Here is a 20519-nt window from a genome sequence, read left to right as displayed (position 1 = left end):
GTGATTCTGTGATTCTGTGATTCTGTGATTCTGTGATTCTGTGATTCTGTGATTCTGTATTCTGTTGCATGATATTTGAAGAAAGAAAGTTTTCAGAGAAGTTAGCAAGTGACAATGGAGTATGTAATGGTAGCCATAACTGTAGCCTTTGCTGCCAATGACAGCTATAATTATATATGGGACGCATACATTCTAGCAGATGCTTCCCGTTTAAACCACACTGGTTTCAGCACAGACCAAATTTAGGATCTAAGCACGGTGACCATAGCACTCTCAAAATCTCTAATTCCACCTTCTGCCATTTGCTGTCTTTCTCAAATGCTCAGTGAGACTTTTTTTTTTCTTCCCTCTAGTTGTTCTATGGAACAGCTTTGATTTTTCTCACTTTGTGGTTATTTTAAGCTTCAGAAAACAATACGAATGTACTCTTCTTTCCTTCCCCCCCTCTTTCCTCTGCGCTTTTATGGAAGCGGAATCTGTGTAGATAAAGCACAGTTGATCTGTTAGGGATTACTGTTTCTCAGTTATTCTTTTGCTCTTGCATATCATGCTTTTATGTGGAAGAATATTTAAAGGTGCCGTGTAGAACAGTGAGATGAAAGATGCTTTGTGCGTTGAAGAATTCTGGTGTCGCAGGAGTCCACTTGTTCTCCCGTAACTTTTTTTTTCTCAAGCTGAAGTTTATTTAAAGTGAATTTCAGTGCTTATAAAAGCTGCTGGGTTTTGACAGCCTTGAAGGCTGAAAGGCCGTCCCCACAGGTGGCGGCAGCAGCACTGTGCCCTGGTATTCAGGGCACAAGTGTAGGGATCAGAAGAGCCACGTTCTGTTCTCTTCTTTATCACAGGTGACCTTGAGCCAGGTAGCATGTTGCTGCGGCTCACTTCTCTTGGAGGATATTACCCCAGCTCGTAAGGACGTTGTAAAGATTCGCTTCTCTCTTAGGAAAGATAATACAAGGATAAAAACTTCTTGCCTTGTCATCAAGGCACTGAGCTCAGTTCCAGTCTCCCAGAGATGAGAGTAAATGCTTTTCGTGAGATGATATTGCCAACACCCTGCTGAATGTCTCAGAATAACTGATAGTGCTTTTGTCTGAAACTACGCAGGAACTGGTTTCATGCAGGCCCAAGAGGACTGTAGGACACTCTAGGTGCATCCTACGTGAAATCACAGCCATGTTCCTGCAGAGTCAAGCTGGGTCTTTCTGGAGGCTCACTTAATGTGGGGTTGTGTGTCAAGCAGTGGTCAGTATTAGACAATTAATGCACCTATCCAGCTTGCAGAGTTATTCACGTGATTAAGTGCAAGAGTTTTCTTTTTGACCTTTTCAGGCTATCAGCTTGATTCCCAGAAGCTTCAGATTTAATTACCCGTATCATCACAACACGCATAGCTGCAGATTTTATTAATGACTATAAAGTTATCGAATCCTCTTTGAAGTGGAGGCGATTCCCAGCCAGCAGGTCCTTTCACACATCAGCTCCAGGAGCAGTGAATCCTACAGGTTGGTGCTGCACCTCTTATGTCTTTTTTTTTTGGATGGCAGGCCTGGCTCATCCATCTCGGTGTGCCCAATTTTCCTGCTCATTTACCAGCCTGCAGAAATACTCCTCTGTAGCTCTGTCACCAGATTCAGGTCTTCTTGCCTCTAAAATAGTAGCTGAGCAGAAGTTTGGCCGTTCACTGAGCCTGTTTTTATGACCTTTACACCTCTGTGTTTCAGACTCCTCCGGCTTGTTGGCTTACTTTGGTTCCTGTCCCTAAAATGTTCTTTAATCCATTTCAGTTCCTTTTCCCTGGATGATGCTTTACGACTTTGTAAATCAGTCGGAATGATACAAAATCAAATGCTTTCCTGAGATACTGATAACTTATGTCCACTGTTTCACTCTTGTCTAACCTAACGATTTGGTCGTATAATAGAAAGGATTTCAGCAGATTTGTCAGGCATGACCTTCCTTTTATGAATCTGTACTGGGTGTCCTCTACTAAATTATGCATTTCTAAATGTTCTGCAATTTTGGCTTTTATCAACACTTCCAATAGATCCCCCTGCTGAAGCTGGATTTCCTGCTCAAAGAGAATTCAGCAGAACTATCACAGCCCAGCAAACTTCATTCACTTTTCAGAGATCTGGTGTTTGATTCTTGATGCTGGGACTAGCATTCTGTTTTGTATAGCTTTGTGAACACTGTGCTTTCTGGATATAACCAGCTCCCCAGTTACAGCTCGCATGTGAAAGGAATTGCCAACTCCCAGCCTGGTCACAGGTAAAGAGGCTTTAGAGCAGTGGCTCAGTCTTGATTTGGTTCCAAGCTTGCTGAATAATTTCATTCAAGACTGTGGAGCTCAGTTCACCTCTCTGTGCATCTGTTTGGTTTTCTGGCCTGTTTCCTAAAGAGTATTTCACATTGCAGACTTGCATTGTACTTTTGTCTGAAAATGTACGTGGGGGGAGAGGAGTCAGTGAGACAGAAGGGAGACTCCAAATCCTTCAAGTGCTCTTGCTTAAAGCCCTTATGCTGCGTTTATACCTACTTTGAACGTATAGCTTGCCACTTGGGCTGTGGTTCCAAATATGGATTTCTCTTGGAGGTATGTTCTGACCCACCTACTTTGCACTGCAGATATATTTAGAAAAGTTTTGCTGTAATAATCCTGCAGAGCTGTCCCAAAGCTTCCTCTGTCATCTGTGCTCCTGCCTACCTCCTTCCCAGTTACCTTGCGTGCGTCACCAGCCACCTGCCAGAGTTCTGCATCTGTGGTCAAGGCTTTCTTTCACTGACATGCTTCAGTTTCAGGACTAGGTTGAGAACAGAGGCTAAACTGCATGATGCTCTCTGGTGAATGCAGCTTGCCTGAACGTGGGTTGATTCCTCTGTGTCTGCAGCAAAGCTCCTGAGTTTCAGGGAAAGATTGCATCAGTGCAATTGGAGGCATTCATACTCAGAGCCTCAAGGTAAGGGGATTTTTTTAAAGCAAAATGCACAAATATCTCCATACTCCTTTCTCCCAAGCCTGGCTAGTGCCAGGCAAAGGTACTTTTTAGCTGGGTTAGGTAGAGAGCAGCACAGGAAGTTCATTTGTTGGATTGTGGTGATGCAGCAAACCTTGGGGTATGTCTCAAGGTCCCCAGGATGGGTCTTTTTTGACCGGAGCCCAGTCTTGAGCGCAAGAAGCACCAGGGCACTAGTTGGGTAAGGGCCTGCCCACATCTGCTGCTTATTGCAGGAGGGAGTTGCCAAGCTGAAGAGATGTTTAAGTTACAACAAAATTACTGGAGGTGCTGCATTTAATGGACTGGCTTCCCTTTAGAAGGCCAGATTATGTCTCCCTCCTCTGTTCTTTCTGTAAGATGTCAGTCAGGATGGATTCAAAGTGCAAACAATAAATAAAGCAAGTAAACCTGCACCAAGTGAATCATCTGCACTAAATTTAAACCACTTATTATGGGGAGGAAAAAAAAAAGACAACAAAAACCCATGGATTACAGGTTTAGCAAGCATGAGCACATATTTCAGCATGTATTGCTGTATTTATTGTTGCCAAACTACTGATTTCTTGGAACTCTGCTGTTAGCACTGTTAAGCAGCGTTCCAGACAGTCGCTTTTATAAATCCCTGTTAATGTGTTAAGCAGAAGAAGGTCTTTGCAAAAATAATATTTAACCAGCAAATGATCCCAATTTTGGTGATGCTCTCACAGCTGGGGATGGATAAGGGAAGGAAATGTGTTTTTTGCCAGGGTGTCCTGCTGGAGCTGATGTTTGCTTGGATGTTACTGCTACTTCTGATAGGCACTTAGGTGTTTATTTACATGTTGGACAGAAGCATGAGGTTTCCGTGCAGGGTGAACTTCTAGCAGTAAGGCCTGGATCTGGAGCTCCCTTCCTATGTTTTTCAGGCAATAAGTAAACTGAAAAACACCTTTCTTTTCATGGTCAGAGAGACTGTTCCTTTTGCAGCATGCTAATCCAAACAGCTGTGCCTTTCAGATTCTGAAACTATGAAAGCATGTTGCTAAACTTCCCTTTTTAATTTTCATAGCACCAATGGAACTAGAGCACGTAGAGCTGTCAATCTTCTGATCCAAGTCATCTCCCCATCCTTTAAACCAGTCAGCAAGGAGAAGTAAGATGGAGTATCAAGAGAATAAATCTGCCAGAGTGCAGCATTATAGCCCTCTTTCGCTTGCACCTGCTGAGCCACGTACCTCTGTGGAGGTGGAAGAGCCACACAGGCTTTCTCTCAAAGCATGTGGAAAAGCAAAGTCGTGGATGCTGCTCTACAGATGGGCCTGATGAAAATCTGGGTGAGCAGAGAGGAAGAGGAGGGAAAAACAACTTTACTCAAGCTTGTTTAGGAATGGGAAAGTTTTGCATGCTGATTTTATTACAAGGCACTGAGAGCTCACAAAGCTTTTAGAACATATTTAAGTATTTTTTTAAAGTTGCTAACGTATTTCTTGCTGGTGCAGCACGTAGTCTTCTTGCTGTTTGGAGTTAGGAGGTGATTTTTTTAAATCTGAAACCTATTTTAAAGACAGTTCATACTTTGAAGTCTTATGTGTTTGTCACACACATAATACTCTTCTGTGCCATACAGCAATGTAAAACTGAGGGATTATGAGACATTGGTTTTTGTTTTGTTTTGTTTTTTTTAATCCTTCATGCCTATTCTTGGTGCAAGTGATCAGTAAAGTATCTGATCAGCAGATCAACTTCTGGCTGCTTTTGTTAGGTCAGCAGCTGGGGTGTAGGTTGTTCAGTTGAATGTACAAGCATCTTGCTTTGAGCATTTTATGTATTCATGTAGGATCTTGTAGTAGCAGTTTTCTGTGCCTGCCAACGGTTTGTTGTACCCCAATCCTGCAATTAATCTCCCTCTGTCAGGTGACCTGATGGCAAGTACAATTTCTGGAATAATGCTGAAAAGGAAGATCTGTGGGCTGTATAGCAATAGATTCAAGCAAAGCATGTCTGGTCTGCATCATGGAAGTTGCAGTCAAACAGACTGAGCTGTTCCTTCGTGCCAAAACCCGCGTTGGGTGCCTGCTGGCTGAGAGAGATGGCAGACTTGGGCACCTCAAGTTGTCCAAGTTGTCAAGTTGCTTCCACAGTATACTGTGGATAGTTCATTTGAGCAGGCCTGTGTGCTGGGGTGCTTTGTTGTGGCATTGTTATGGACGTAACCACAGAGGTCTGGGCTGCAGGTGAGTGTGGCTTAAGAGCCTTGGTAAGCAGAAGTGCTCACATGGGACAATCAGTGTCCTGCAGTGGAGGATGCTTGCACTGTTCAGACATGCTTGGCAGTGCAGGAGCTCGTTTCAGTCGGCGTATCCATCGCTACCACATCACTGTGTTCACAACAGAAATCTGTTAAGGTAATTAGTGTTAATTGAGATCTTTTTTGAGTGAGCCCCTTATTTATTGTACGCTTGGCCCAGGCTTGGACTCAAATTTGGCAATGCCCCATCCATAGTATTGTCCAGATTAACATATATAACTGTATGTATCCAAAGTGTTCAAGATATAATCTGTACTGTTGGCGTGCAGATGCTTTAAATCTTGATACTTTAGGACATGACTTGCTCACTGGAGATTTATAGGAACTAGCTGGGATTGGACTGCTCCTGCAGCTCTCTGCTCTTGCTTGCTGCCTTCTATCATGTTGTTACTGATTCTATGACAACTTCTGCTCTGTTGCAGACTGAAAGACTTTGGATCAAACTGTTCAGCTGAGAGTTGCCTCTCCTGAAGTTCTCTCTTTTGACTGGCCATCTCGCTCATCCTCATCCACTTTCATGCTCAGTTGAATTGCTCCAGGTGGATCAGTGATCTATTTGGCCATTGAGACAGAAGTCTTTGTAGCAGCTGTTGGACATGACAGTTAGACATGAGACTGTGTGTCTGGTGTCATTCTCCTGCTATACAGGTTGACTCCTAATTGTGACAGCAAGGCCAATTCATTTCTGATCTCTGGTTCCACACAAGTTTCGAGACATGCTTGGAGGGGGTAAAATACTGAAATTCAGTAGATACAACAATGTAGGTGCCTGGGACATGAAGTTCTGAAACTCATTTATAAGCAATAATGAAAATAAAACCTGGGATTCTCTGCTGGAACATGTCTGGAGATGTATCTTGACAGAATTTCTGTTTCCTTTGAGAAATGGAATGCCATTGAGGACAAAGCAGCACTAAACTAGGCCTTTTGCTGCAACAGCATTGCTTCTAATGCATCCTTGGGAATTCTGGAATAGCTTGGGGTCCTTTCCAGTGGAATACAGATCAACTTCTGTGTGCTTCTGGCAGCCTTGGGGGAGTTCAGAAAACTGTGGTTTTGTTACTCCAGTCTTTTGGGGGAGAGGATCATTTACTAATTTGCTTTGAAATGGAGCCTGGCCTCCAGCTTGTCATCTAGGCAATTCCACTCCATTTGGTTAAGGGTTCTTCTCTTGTGTGGGATTGGGAAAGGAAAAGGAGAGAGGAAGAATGGCCTTTTGTTTTGTGGAGATCAACTGCAGGGCATTTTGTGGAAGCAGTGGTTTACTTTCTTTTTTTAAGGGCACCAACTGTTGCTCTCTTTATCGTAAGATCGAGGCATGTGTTTTCTAAAGGGGAAAAGGCTTGTTTTGGTGGTTTCCCTTCAGTTAGCCATCTGAGGAAGAAGAGGATTACATCAAGTAAACTTGGCAAGATGCTGCTCTTTTCCCTCACCGTAATCCCCAAATAGTATTTTGTCTTATGTAGTGTAAAGGATTTGTTAAACCACCTCAGCCACAATCAGACTGAAACCGGGGTTTGTTGAAGGTCACTTCTGAACAGAGTCTCCAGTAATTTCTGTTTGTGAAACGTGTGCTCTCTTGTTCCCTTCAAATTCTTTGATTTATGGGCACAGGTTGCCCAGAGAGGTGGTCCTTGAAGAGAGAATTCAGAATCCATCTGGGCATGGTCCTGGGCACCCAGTAGGTAGGGCTGCTCAAGCAGGGCAGGGTTGGAGGTGACCTCCTGGAGTCCCTGCCAACCTCAACCATTCTGTGGTTAGAGTGGCACAGGCTGTTCCTTAAGATAATGTCTCTGCCATAGCAATTTGTGCCACGTTACTGTGTCAAAAGCCAGTGTCCTCTGTGTAAGCTTGCAGCTTGAGGTAACCCAGAAGGAAGCTGCAGCAGATGCAGTGGCTGCTGTGTTTAGCAATAGTGCTTGGCCGCAGCTAATTGTGCACTTTCTTCGAGTCCCAAATAAGACTTTGCTCAGGATACAAACGACTGCGCTGACTTAAAGTGATGGTATTTAAGTAAATTAGAGCCTAGAGGCCTGAAAGACAACTCTTCTCTTCATGTTGCAGTGCAGTGACTGTGTGAAACAGAATGCTGCACGTTGCCAAGCCACAGTGCATGCTCAGGAGGTGACAGGTCGCAGAGAAGGTTCCTAACCTTGCTTTCCAGGGCACAAACGTAACACATCTTTGAGTCAGATGGCAGAGTATATTTTTTTCCTAATAAGCCTATTTTTGGAAAATGGGCTACAGAGTCCTAGATTAGTTTTAGTATTTTGGATGCTAGTCCTACTTTTGTGCATGCACCCAGATGAATTTTCAGTTTTGATACAAATACAGTACGTGAAGTTTTAAAAGCATTGGATAAACAACAGCCTGTCTGAAAGTCTCCCAAAAATAAAGGGCTCAATGCTAGCAAAAAAGGCTTAAGGAGCTATTATCTGGAATCTTAAGCAATACGTGTTCAAAGTAGAAATCAAGTGAATGTTTTTAATGGAGAGAGTGATCAACCTCTAGAATGAACCGCTGGGAGTGTTGGCTCCTTGGTCTGTGAGGCAAGATGTCTCCTGGCCACAGTGAAGCTGGTAACAGGTTTGTTGTACTTTACACGGGCTTCAGGATAGAGAAGGTGAAGTAACTGGAATGTAATGGCCCACGCTTACAGACGTGTGTGTGCACACATGCATGGTAGGCCTGACAGTTCCTGCTGACCTCCAGCTATCTGTCACCTCTGAGTAAAGCACTTCAGTTTTGAGCAATTTCCTGTTGCGGAGAGGAGAGGGTTGGTTTGCAGCCGTGCACAGGGTTGGGAATCTGCCTTTATTCTGAGTTCAGGAGCCAGACTGAATTTGCCCTTTTTCTTTCACCGTGCAGCAAGCCGGGTGTATGAGCGAGCTGAAATTGGTTCTCCAGCATTTCAATAGCAGGTAGCATTCAATAGCACAGTAGCATGGGGCCCGTGTCCTCAGGCAGACATCTCTGATACTATCTGGTGTGCTTGGGAGCCAAGAATTTAGCCCCTCTGTTCATGTTTTATTTGTGACAAAATGGTGATGTTCCCCTTTCTCAAGGACAGAAAGCTTTTAATTTATTTGTAAAGCTCTTTTTAAGAACTTACCAAGGAAGGTATTAGTGAAATACAAAGTGGTGGTGTTATTTTTTACTATGTGACTCACTCAGAAATTAAAAAGGAAAATCAATTTCTTTTCCAAATAAGTTGCATGAGCCTCATCTTTACCCAGTGACTTCCTCCTTGCTTCTGCAGAGTGCTGTGGATGAGGGTGAACTGTACTTCAAAATATCTAATTGCATCCAGTGAGGAAAGAAGAAAACTGAAGTGGATCCCAAGAATATATTAAAAATCTAAACTAAAATGAGAATGATTTCATGTCAAGTGAGACAAATGCAGAGTTGATACTCCACTGCTTCACACATCCTCTTGTCCTTGGCACTGAGAAAATGAGATTTTTAATATCTGAAAAACAGAATGCCACTAAGGCTCATCCATTGTAAATTTAAGCTTCCTTTATAGCAACTTAAGCCGGGGACAAGATTGTTCATTACATCTGATTCTACAACTGTGGCCATGATTTCCATATTAATATTGAATTTTTTATTATCTGTTCCAGAAAGGAATGGAACTAGTAGTGTTTTCCCTGTGTTAGCAGATAAATTATTTAATGAATAATGCGAAAAGGGCAAAGGTTGGTCAGTTCTTACTTGCATATCAACTACAGATTGTGGTGACACCTGTTCTGCTGCTGCGATCAAACCTGGGTTGTTGCTTTGCTTTGTGCTGAAGGAGGTAAAGAGGGAGAGTGATAATTTTAAGAATGGCAGTTGCATTTACCCTGCTCCAGGGCGAAATTTTTCCTAAAATTATAGGTGAGGGTTGCTTGTTATTTGTCTGATGAACCCTGAATCAGAAAACCATGTAAGCAATCTTTATGTGGGTGCAGGGGAGGGAGGGTTCATCTGTGCCACTGAACTTCAGACCAGAGACTATTTGTAACCCTTCTCAGGAGCTGTCGTTCTGTTCTGGCATCAGATGTAGGAAACACTGGTTTCCTCTCCTTTCTGTTGATCTTCATTTGCTTTCACAACTCCAGCTGCCGAGGCAGACCTTAGGATTCCCTGACCATAGAATCACAGAATGGTTTGGGTTGGAAGGGACCCTTAAGATCACCCAGTTCCAACCCCCTGCTATAGGCAGGGATACCTCCCATAGCACAGGTTGCTCACAGCCCCATCCAGCCTGGCCTGGAATGCCTGCAGACTGAGGGCACCCACAGCCTCGCTGGGCAACCTTTTAGACTGACCTGCCTTACAGTTTGGCTTTGCTGTGACAGTTCGTGATTGCAGCCACACTGTAGCACTGCTGCCCCAAACAAAGCAAAAATTGAGAATTTCTCTTATTTACTTGCAAGCTCTCTCTTGTTTATTTCTGCTCTATCGTACCTTGTATCTGCACTTGGAGATTTGGAGTATCTTGGATAAGTTCCTTCTCCCTCCTCTATTCACATCCCAAATCTGGGCTGCATAAAAGCTCTTCATTTATTTTATAACATCTGAAGCCTGCACCATTTTTTTTTTCCTCTTCCATTAGTATCACTAAAATCATTGTCCTGCCTTTGTCATCTCACACCTGAATTACTGCAGCCTTTTCTTTGGCTCTGTCGTGTTCCAGTTTTAATTCTGTGTTTCATGGTGATGGAAAGTGATCTTTTTTTCCTTTGTGAGCTTTTTTTCCTTTGGTTCTTCCACACTTCTCACCCTCAAAGCGAGTCTTTCTCTGAGGAATTCAGTTCTCTACCGTTAGCCTCTCCGACCTTCAGAAAGTTTGCATCTATTTAAATTTAATTTCTTCCTCTTTGGAAAACAAAACAGTTCTCTCTATTAAACTCAAAATTTGGCAATAAGTCAACTGCATGATCTCATATTTTTCTGTGACTGCTTCACAGAAAATGCTTTAAAAACTGCTAAGAGATTTAATGGAGAAGTGTCTAGTGGTGTAGAACTATCTTGAAAGGTTTGGGGACGGCTGACTTCAGGGAGCTGCCGGTTTGTCTTTTCCATCCATCAGCTCTCCAGTAACATGGTTTCTTTCCCAGGCCACACACACAGCATGAGCTGTGGTGTGCTGGAATTGTCCATTGTGTCTGATATTGCTCTTGGTGTCCTCCTCTTATGGACGAGAAACAAGGCAACTCAAAACCTGGATGTGGGCCAAAGGAATTGCAGTTGCCACCAAAAAAAAGGGTGAAGACTCTTAATAACTGGGGACTCTTTTCTGAGAGGCACTGAGGGCTTCATTGGCTACCCAGTGAACATCTTCAGAGAGGTTTGCTGTCTTCCAGGGGCACATGACAGAGATGTTAAGAAGTCTCTACCACATCTGATAAAGCAAGGTGACTGCCATCTGCTTGTTGGCATTCAAGCAGGGCTATGGGAGGCTGCAGTGGGGAAACAAAGTAGTATTAAAAGGAACTTTGCATACCTTGGAAAAATGCTAAAGGGACTGGGAGCGCATGTATGTTGTCCTCCTAACTGGTGGCTGGGTTCTGGAAAGGAGGAGGAGGATAAATCAGGTACATTACTGGTTGATGGAGTCAGGATCGAGGTTTTAGGTACTGTGATCACAGGACATTGAGAGACCAGGTGTGTGGGCATCGGATGGAATGCAACTGAGCAGATGGGGCAGAAGTGTTCTGGGAAGCAGGCAGGCTGGATTGATTACTGGAGCCTTAAACTAGATTCGGCGGGGGAAGGGGATGGAGCTTCTTGTGAGAGAGAAGGGCCTGGTAATGCTGCCTTTTTAGTAATCTGTGGAGAAAAGCCTCTCAGCTGTCTAATTGGATCTTGTGAGGACTTCTCAGAGAGGAAAACATTGCCAATAACCCGGCTTAAACCTTCTTGCATTCTCTAGAGATACCTGCACTCTGTGCTTCCGTAAAGTGCTTTGTAGCAACGCACGCAGCATGGGAAATAAACAGGAAGAACTAGAGATCTGCATGCAGTCACGGGGCCATGATCTCATTGCAATCACACAGACACGGTGGGACAGCTCACACGACTGGAATGCTGTCATGGATGGCCGTGTCCTCTTTAGGAAAGACAGGCTGGAGAGACGAGGTGGCGAAGTTGCTCTTTATGTGAGAGAGCAACTGGAATGTATTAAGTTTCGCTTGGGGTGAATCTTGAACAAGAGGAGACCTTGTAGGTAAGACTTAAGGGGGGGGCTAATATAGGACACACTGTTGTGGGTGAGTACTACAAGCCACTTGATCAGGAGGACGAAGTGGATGAGACTGTCTACAAACAGCTGGAAGCAGCCTTGCTGTCCTCTGCACTGGTTCTCGTTGGGGACTTCAATCATTGTGATATTTGTTGGATAAGCAACACAGCCAGGCACACAAGATGCAGGCAGTTCCTGTAGCACGTTGCTGATATCATTCTGATGCAGATGGGGGAGAAACCAATGAGGAGGGTTGTGCTACTTGATCTTGTTTTTACTAACAAGGAAGGGCTGGTCAGGAATGTGATGACTGTGGGAAGCTTAGGATCCAGTGATAACAAGACGGTGAAGTCCAAGATCTTGTGTGCAAAGCAGTAAGTAGAATTGCTGCCCTGAACTTCAGGACAGCCAATTTTCTGAGGAACTCACGCTTGACCAACCTGGTAGCCTTCTATGATATCATTACCAGCTGGGTAAATGGGGAGAAAAGCAGCGGATGTTGTGTACCTTGACTTCAGTAAGACATTTGGCATCATCCCTCGCAATATCTTTGTTATGAAACTTAGAAAATGTGAGATAGATGAGTGGATGGTGAAGTGAACTGAGAACTGGCTGACTGGCAGAGCTCAGAAGGTGGTCATCAGCGGTGCAGAATCTGATTGGAGGCTGTAATTCTTGGTGTTCCCCAGGGGTCAATGCTGGGTCTGATTTTGTTCAACATCTTCATCAACAACCTGGATGAAGGGACAGAGTCTACCCTTAGCAAGTTTGCTGATGATACAAAGCTGGAAGGATTGACTGACACACCTGAAGGCTGTGCTGCCATTCAACAAGGCCTGGACAGACTGGAGAGTTGGGCAGGGAGGAGCCTGATGAGTTTTAACAAGAGCAAATGTAGAGTCTTGCACCAGTACAGGCTGGGGGATGACCTGCTGGGGAGGAGCTCTACAAAGAAGGACCTGGGTGTTCTGGTTGCCAACAGGTTGACCATGAGCCAGCAGTGTGCCCTTGTGGCCAGGAAGGCCAATGGGATCCTGGGGTGCATTAAAAAGAGCGTGGTCAGTAGGCTAAGGGAGGTGATTCTCCCTCTCTACTCTGTCCTGGTGAGGCCTCATCTGGAGTACTGTGTCCAGTTCTGGGCTCTCCAGTTGAAAAAAGACAGGAATCTTCTAGAAGTCCAGCAGAGGGTCACAAAGATGGTGAAGGGCCTGGAGCATCTCTGTATGAGGAAAGGCTGAGTAACCTGGGACTGTTCAGCTTGGGGAAAAGAAGACTGAGAGGGGGATCTGATCAGTGTAAATATCTAAAGGGAGGTGGAAGGCAAATGGATGAGGCCAAGCTCTTCTCATTGGTGCACAATGATATGATAAGGAGCAAAGGCCTAAAACTTGAATGTAGGGAGTTCCATTCTAACATGCAGAAGAACTGCTTGACAGTAAGGATGATGGAGCAGTGGCACAGGCTGCCCAGAGAGGCAGTGGAGTCTGGTTCTGTGGAGATAGTCAAGACCCATCTGGATGCCAAACTGTGTGACCTATTGTAGGGAAGTTCTTTAGCAAAGGAGTTGGACTTGATGATTTTTTAAGGTCCTTTCCACTCCCTGAGATTCTGTGAATTGTTGAAATGGCAGCAGCCATCTCTCAGCAGCTCCCTTCCCCCCAGACACTCAGTCTTTCCTTTCCCATGGGTGAGCTGTAAACCCCTAGTGAAAGCTGGTGTCCAGAAGCTGCCAGCTGCTACTTCTGGAGAAGTTTGTGTGTCCTAGTCCTGAGAGTTCCAAAGCTTTTCACAAGCAAAGAAAAAAGCCCTGTAAATTACCTAGCAAGCCTGGTACAGTCTGTATGTGCACAGTGAACTCTGTCTGCAATAGGTGCAGATCTTCCCCAAAGCCATTAGCAAATCCTGTGGTGCTGTAGGGGAAGAGCCATGCTGTAGCATCTGGACCATGCTTAACAATGAGAGCAGCCTACATGTGTTCATCCACAAATCTTGGGTGCTGATATTATGGACAGTTGAAGAGCAGAATGAATTATTCAATGCATTTTACTGCTCAAGTCACTTGTTTTCTATTCCAGCTCATGCTCACCCATAGTCCGAAGTGAAATATTCTCTCTAGTTCTTCCCACATGCACCTGGATGTAACATGCTCCCTTACTCTTTCCTAATGGTTAATAGTTTGGCTTTTGGAGCACTTTGTGAGTTTATGAGGAAAGACGTCAGCAGTGCAAGCTGAAGAAACTTCTATTAGGTCATTCCTTTTCAGAACATAGTACCTGTCTTCTAAGCTCTTGGCGGACGTTAGCCAAATAATCCTTTTAATAGCTCTTGTGAGTTAAAAGGCTAGGTAACTGTCATAAGGCTAAATGATTGCTCAGATTAATTTACTTGTGGCAAAAAGAAATCAATTGTAATTTAAATTTTTGTCTGTGAAATGATTACACTACCAGACATCAACTTTCTCCTTAGGAATCTACCTGGAATCCGCGTTGAAGTGTGTCTGTGTTAGTACAGATTATGTGGATCTGAATTAGTTACAGATTATGAAGAGTAATGTGAATCAGCATGTGCAGTTTTTAATCTGTTTGGTATACAGAGAATATTCAGCTGGTCGGCCTTGTTTAGATCTTTAAAACATTGATTTATAGCAGAAGTCTTCCACGGGGTGCTTGGATGCAAAGGATTATTTCTTAGACTTTAAGACCATGGGTCCTTTGCAAACCATGTCATCGCTCACTTAAGGCATAGAGAAGAAAGAGGGTGAGGCTTTAGCAGTCCACACAATGAAACATAAAAATTGAAAGTGGATAGAAAAAACTGCAGTAGTTTGAGGGAGCATTTTTCTTAACCATGATGACATGTGGTGATTGATACCCTTCCTTTTTAAGGGAGGATGGATAGGTTGCTCAAGAAGAATCCTGGAGGGGCTTGTGTATTTTTCTTAATGATGTGGTTTGGGGCTACTGCCTGGTAAAACTACCAGAACGTTGCCCTTTATAAGCTGGTTGTGTAATTGTAAGCCAGACAACAAGAAATCAGAATGAATTTGCCTTTCATTGAAATGTCTGAAGTTTTTGTATCTTTTAATTGTGTCTTACAGAATGGTGAATAACACTGAAGACCCCCAAGAGGCTTTATAACGTTCCATCCCCATGTAAAGTATGCTCAGAACTTTTCCAGTAGTGTAAGTACAAGCAAAAAACCCAAACAATGACACAACAGCTACAGAAAGATGATATCTTGAGCGCTGTATTTTTTCTGTTCTACCTGAAAAATGCAGAGAAATGATTGCAGTGATAATCAACAGTTTGCTAACCTGGGGAGTTCCACTGGTTTGGCATTTGCTAGACCAGGAAACAGGAATTTATTTAAACCAGGAAGCAGGAATTTATAGTTCTTCTCTTGGCCTGGCTGATAGCATCTCTGAAAGAGAGAAAATCGTGAAGTGCTTCGAAACAGCCTCGATCAGAGGAAGTGTGCTGTTAAAAGCTGGAGTACTCCATACATCCCCATGGCATAGCAGAAGGATACCAGAGCTGTGAGTGTTTGGCACCACTACAGACCTGGTGAAAGGAGATGAGTACACCAGAAGGGTAGCACTGTATGTCAAAGGCAGAAGACTAGCATAGCTAACATTGGTAGTGAATGTGCAGGTTCAAGCCACAACTGCTGCCAAATCTTATGTTTGAATTTGAGTCTTTTAGTTTGTTCTTTTAAATGACTTCTGTTATGAATCTTGAATGTAATTGATATCCATTCTGTTTTCCTCAATAAATAAGCAAATTACTTCAAAGCTTGTCAGGCTGAAAGGAGTGATTGTCCTGTATTGTGCTGTCCTGCATCCCTCTCACAGTTGCAGTCCTGCATTAGTGTTCCTTGTACCTCTTGTAGGCATGACCAAAAGTCCAGTGGCAAACAGATTCTGGAGGTGCTTTGACCTCTAGGCTTCTAACTGTACCTTCTGTCTGAGTTACAAAGAGAAATCTTGTCTATTGCAGGTTGGAAGTGTGAAAACAGTCAGATTAATCCAAGATAGATTATTTCTGGGATGAAGATTATTCAGGTAGTGCATGGACACTCATAATGCAAGTGGCAATGCAAGCACAGACTTCTGCGTAGAGGGTGGCAGTAAAGAGTAGCACTGACAAGAGCAGCACTTACATGTTGGAAATTCAACTACCAATATTCTTCAAATAGGCTTCTTGATACAACCATTAAGTAGTTATTTTCCTTTGCTGGTGTCTCAGTCTTCCATTCAAAACTAGTGGTTCTTACCCTTTTGACACTCTGAGACGCTTCCTGTTCTTTGTTTTAGCTGCAGATATGTTGGATATCAGTATTAAATAGTCACTATTTGAAATCTTAAATATCTACTTCACAGCAGGGAAGAAATCTGGAGGTAAGGCCGCACTGCCCTGCGCATCTTTATTATGCCGGTAATGCAGAGTTTGCAGGCTGATCTTACAGTTCTTCTGTGCTTTGTGTGAGCACAAGGACAGTCTGTCAGCCTTAACTTTGAATCAGACTTACAACATAAATTTCCAAGCAGTGAATTATATAGTCTTAATTTCCTGTGCTTCAGCCAGATTTCAGACGTGTCCTGCCTCTGTGCAGTTTTAGTTGGATATCATATTCTGCTGCTTCTTGGGATCACTGTGGCATGTTGATGTGTGATATTAATCAGCTGCCACCCTTCATCACAAAAATAGTCACTTTTTCTATTGATTCCAGTGTATGTACAGTTAACACAGTCATTGAGAATGCAATAAAAAGTATAGATGAATGATTTTCGCCTGGGTGAAAGCTGGGATGAAACTATTTAGACAGGGTTAGAGAGCTTTAAATCAGGAGAAACAGTCCAAGATGATCCAGTTGGGTGCAGAGTTTCTGGACTGAACCATATATAACTTTTTGAATAGGTAAATGGACGTGGGGAAATGGGGAAAAAAAAAAAAAAAACAGTTTAAAAAAAAAAAGATTAAGCAGTTTGGCAGCCCACAACCCGTAATTTATTGTGAAATCATGACTCGTCTTGTGTGTATGTTTGTGATAACTATTTACAAAATAAACAGCATGCCTGGCCGTACCTCACTGGGCAGGTGAGGAAGGTTATAAAGCCATATCTGAGGTATTCCATTTTCAGGCCAGGGTTTTAAAACAAGCTTGAAAGTAAGATTGGTTTGCATTAATAAATCTCTTAAAGCTGCCATGGTTAAAGAGTAGTGTGGTTATCCCAACCATGGGGCAGCCTGAAGAGCAAAGGAGGCGATTACCATTTATCTGCTTAATTTTTATCTGCAGTTGGATGAGATTGAGTACTTGAGAGGAATTTTTTGCCTTATGTGAGCACGAGGCTTGATTTTGGTGTCACTAGAATTAGTTATTTATTTGAAATGAAGCCCTTCTGTAGCCAATGTGAATATGTCTCCACTGGTTTCTTTATAAATATAAAGGAAGCAATTTCGTGTACTTCACAGGATCAGAACAGTACTGATTAATTAATGTGTGAGATATGACCATTGGTATTTATATTGCATTTGAAACTCGATGGAACTGGGCAGTTTCAACATTGCCTCTAAAAGTTTACCCGAATTGTCAGGTCTGTGCGTATGGATCTAACTGCCAGCTATGACAGAGCTGGCTTGGAGTAAGTAAAAGCCTGCTGAGTGGAAAAGAAATCAGTGTGAGTAATGCAGATGGAAAAAAAAGACTGAGTTCTTGTTATCATTCATGAAAAACAATGGGAAGAAAGGAACGAGTATGTGAATGGTATCAAAATCAGCACATTGAAAAATAGCCATTGCATTATGGTGGCTTGGAAAGTCACCATATGGCTAAGCTGCCTTAACTGTCCAGCTTCCCTGGAATGTGATTCGAAACACTTGAATTAAACCTTGGTGAAAGAAGCTTCAGCTAATTTTCTGTCTTTGCCTTCTGACAAGAAGGTGTAGTGTAAATGGCTGGTGGCTATAGAAATGTTCAGTTGACATTCTGACCTTCTAAACGTTGTCTGAGCCCTTAGTTTTACTCTAAAACAAACCAGATGAGTTAATCCATGATTTCACGGGTAGTTAACCCAACCTAAAGGGGACTAAAAGCAATGTTGTTCCCTGTGTGCCTCTTACGCTTTCCTCTGTTCTTAGCTAAATTGGCTTGGCCCATCCGTTGGGTTGGCGACAGCAATCATCACAGACTTCTCTAAGCTAACATAGCTTGCTAACCCGGGCAAAACAAAGTATCTAAGGATGGGTTGGTTTATTTATTTTCCTGATGTGTTGAACTGAATTCATTTGTGGGGATTTCCAAGAATCTCTACGGGAGGGCAGAAAAGCAGGACCCAGCCCCTACCTCAGTAATGATAGAACCATAAAACACCCTGAGTTGGAAGGGATCCTCCACTCTTGTTGGATGCTCTTAGGTCAGCTCACACTCCCTCAAGCATCTGCACATCAGGACTTGCATCTCGAGGTGTTCTCCTCCTGCTCTGAGTAGCAAAGAAAGAGTTTGCATTTACCCTGAGGACGCAAACTGGGTCTTCTCTGTGTCACGCGAGAGGAAATCTCCCTAGATGGAGTCTTGAGAGGTTTGTTACTTTAAGAGCATGAGTAAGATGTCTGTTTCTTTTTGAAATGCTTCTAAATAAAATAAAACTCTAACATGGAAGCGGCTGTAGCCAAAAGCCCACTTTTTTGCTATTATGATTTATATTCTTCAAGGAGCTGCTGTTATCTATTTTGGAGTTGTTCTCCAAATATAACATCTGTCTTCCCCAAGACTGTGTGCCAACAGAGCTACAGTAGAACTGCTCCCACAGACTGTTTTCTAACAGGGTAAAAATAAAAAATAAAATTGCTCTGTTGAACACAAAAATGGGGACAGGTAAAATTTAGTTACTTGGTGATTTTTGGCTTTAGTTTTCAGAACTAACAAATTGCTCTTTTATGAAAGTTGTTACTGTTGGTGAGAGATCCTGAGGAAGAATGTAGGTTTCCGTAATGCATACTAAAGAACATCGTTCTCCTTACATGTGGAAAAGAGGTGGTAGAAATCCTGGTGATGACATCCCATTAAAGCATGTTGTACAGTGCCGTGTCTGGTGCCGTAGATGAGCCTTGTGGAACGTGAGAAGATGTTCAAATTTTGGCCAAGCAGTTGGTCTGCCTTCTTGCAGAATGCCTCTGGTTTTGAACGAGCCATTTTGCCTTGTTTGAAGGTTAGTTCCTTTCTGTGAGCCATTAGTTTCAAAAGTTAGCTATAATATTACTTTTCTGCCACACAGGATTGTTCTGTAGAAAGATGCGTTTCCAACATTTCGATATTCCAGTGAGCTGATGTAGAACTGTTGACTTGAGATTCTGTCTTGATTTTGATATACAGGAGATCCTATAAACAGGAGGGGAGTCAGTTCTTTGAATGGGTAGATAAGAGAACAAGGGGAAATGGTTTTAAGTTGAAGGAGGGAAGATTGAGGTTGGATGTCAGGGGAAGTTCTTTACCATGAGAGTGGTGAGGTGCTGGAACAGCTGCCCAGAGAGGCTGTGATGCCCCGTCCATCCCTGGAGGTGTTCAAGGCCAGGTTGGATGGGGCCCTGGGCAGCCTGGGCTGGTATGAAATGGGGAGGTTGGTGGCCCTGTGTGTGGAGGGGGGTTGGAGCTTCGTGATCCTTGAGGTCCCTTCCAACCCTGGCCTATGATTCTGTGACTGGTTGAATTCTGAAGGTTTCTAGAGGAAGCAGAAGACAACGTTGTTTCTACCCCTGTAATTTTGGCATCTGGAAAAATATGATTTGCCAGTTTGTATCTAGGTTAGGGCCATGTCTCCTTTCTTTTTTTCTTGTCACAAGAGCTGTTTCTTCATGTGGGCTGAAGAAAAGATGTCAGTGTGTTGCAGGAACTGGTGGAAGGAATTCAGACACAGGAATTCTGCCCTGATTCTGTTACAGAGTTTATGTATATGCAATTTTGTCTTCGGCTCCCAGATATAAGAGCTCCTCCTTTGCTCTTTTGTCACAGCTTTGGGTCTCAGTTCAGCACTCAACTATCACTCTGGTTTTTCTGTGGCAGTTCTTCTCATTCCTTGTTCTGCCCTTGAATCCAGGCCTCAGAGTTCAAATTCCTGCCTTACTGCTGTAGAATTGCAACAAAAAGTTGGGAGCCCTGATTGTAGAAGTAGGGAACATTAGGGTTAGACAGATAAGGTGTCGGTGTGAATCAGTCTGTGCCTGGAGTAGAATTCAGAAGTATCTGGCTCCCAGCCCTGTGCTTAGTCAGAGGTCAGTCTCTTTTGTAAGACTTGGATTATGGCAATAATTGGCATTTTTATTATATTTTCCCCTTGTAAGATTGATCTTGAGTTCTCTCTCTCTTTTCCAAAGATGTAAAGCGGATACTATAAAGGGCAGTAAGTTACTCACCCAAGTGGAATCAGTGGCAAAACTGCTGGGCTTTGCTTGCTGCCAGTGTGGCAGCACCCAGTAAAAAAATACTGTATCAGCAGCGAAGAATACAGAAGGCTTGAGTGGAAAAACAGCTTAAGATAAAAAAGTGAGTCTGGTTGGGGTTCTTTAACTAGCCGAAAATCTTGAAGCTTCCTAAAGAAATGCTATGTTGATATTCTGCTCTCAGCTTGCCTTCTGTAATTTGTGTAGCGGTGAGTATTTGATTACGTTGGATTTATTTTCAGAAGTTTCAGGCTGCTCTTATTAACTGTCACCATTTTGATCGAAAGCATATGGCAGTGTTCTGCATTCATGAGGCAGTGCTTTGCATTCATAAACAGAACTGGTGACGTTTAACCTCGATAGATCAGCTTGTAGTCTGATTTCACTCCTTGCTTGCAAAGTGAGGTTTTCGTTTGCCTCGGCTGAGAGCAGTCATTATACAAGCATTACATTTTGTTTGTGAATCAGGATGAATGGGAGTAGAGACCTCTTTGAAAATCAGAACCAAGAGATGAAGCTGCAGGAGATAATTATGCAAACGTATGGGTGAGGATGGCTCTGTGTTC

The 20519-nt window shown here is 43.2% G+C and overlaps 1 protein-coding gene across 18 annotated transcripts in view; it reads left to right on the top strand.

Moving 5' to 3' along the window:
• HMBOX1 (homeobox containing 1) overlaps positions 1-20519 on the top strand; it is a 113898-nt gene that overhangs the window by 34015 nt on the left and 59364 nt on the right. For 15 of the 18 annotated variants that reach the window (XM_042832653.1, XM_042832647.1, XM_042832641.1 and 12 more), the window contains one exon: positions 14613-14696. In XM_042832653.1, coding sequence (XP_042688587.1) covers positions 14674-14696 — 23 coding nt within the window. In that variant the 5' untranslated portion in view covers positions 14613-14673. Of the gene's footprint in view, positions 1-9066; positions 9086-9196; positions 9215-14612; positions 14697-20519 lie in introns of those variants that run through there. The other 3 variants (XM_042832637.1, XM_042832638.1, XM_042832644.1) reach the window with 3 other exon arrangements.

This window comes from Centrocercus urophasianus, unplaced genomic scaffold, assembly GCF_019232065.1.
Source record: "Centrocercus urophasianus isolate 14NV4802_14NV808 unplaced genomic scaffold, USGS_Curo_1.0 seq_39, whole genome shotgun sequence".
NCBI classification, from domain to species: Eukaryota; Metazoa; Chordata; class Aves; order Galliformes; family Phasianidae; genus Centrocercus; species Centrocercus urophasianus.
The sequence above is the reverse complement of the archived record's forward strand: the minus strand, read 5'-3'. Positions and strand labels throughout refer to the sequence as shown.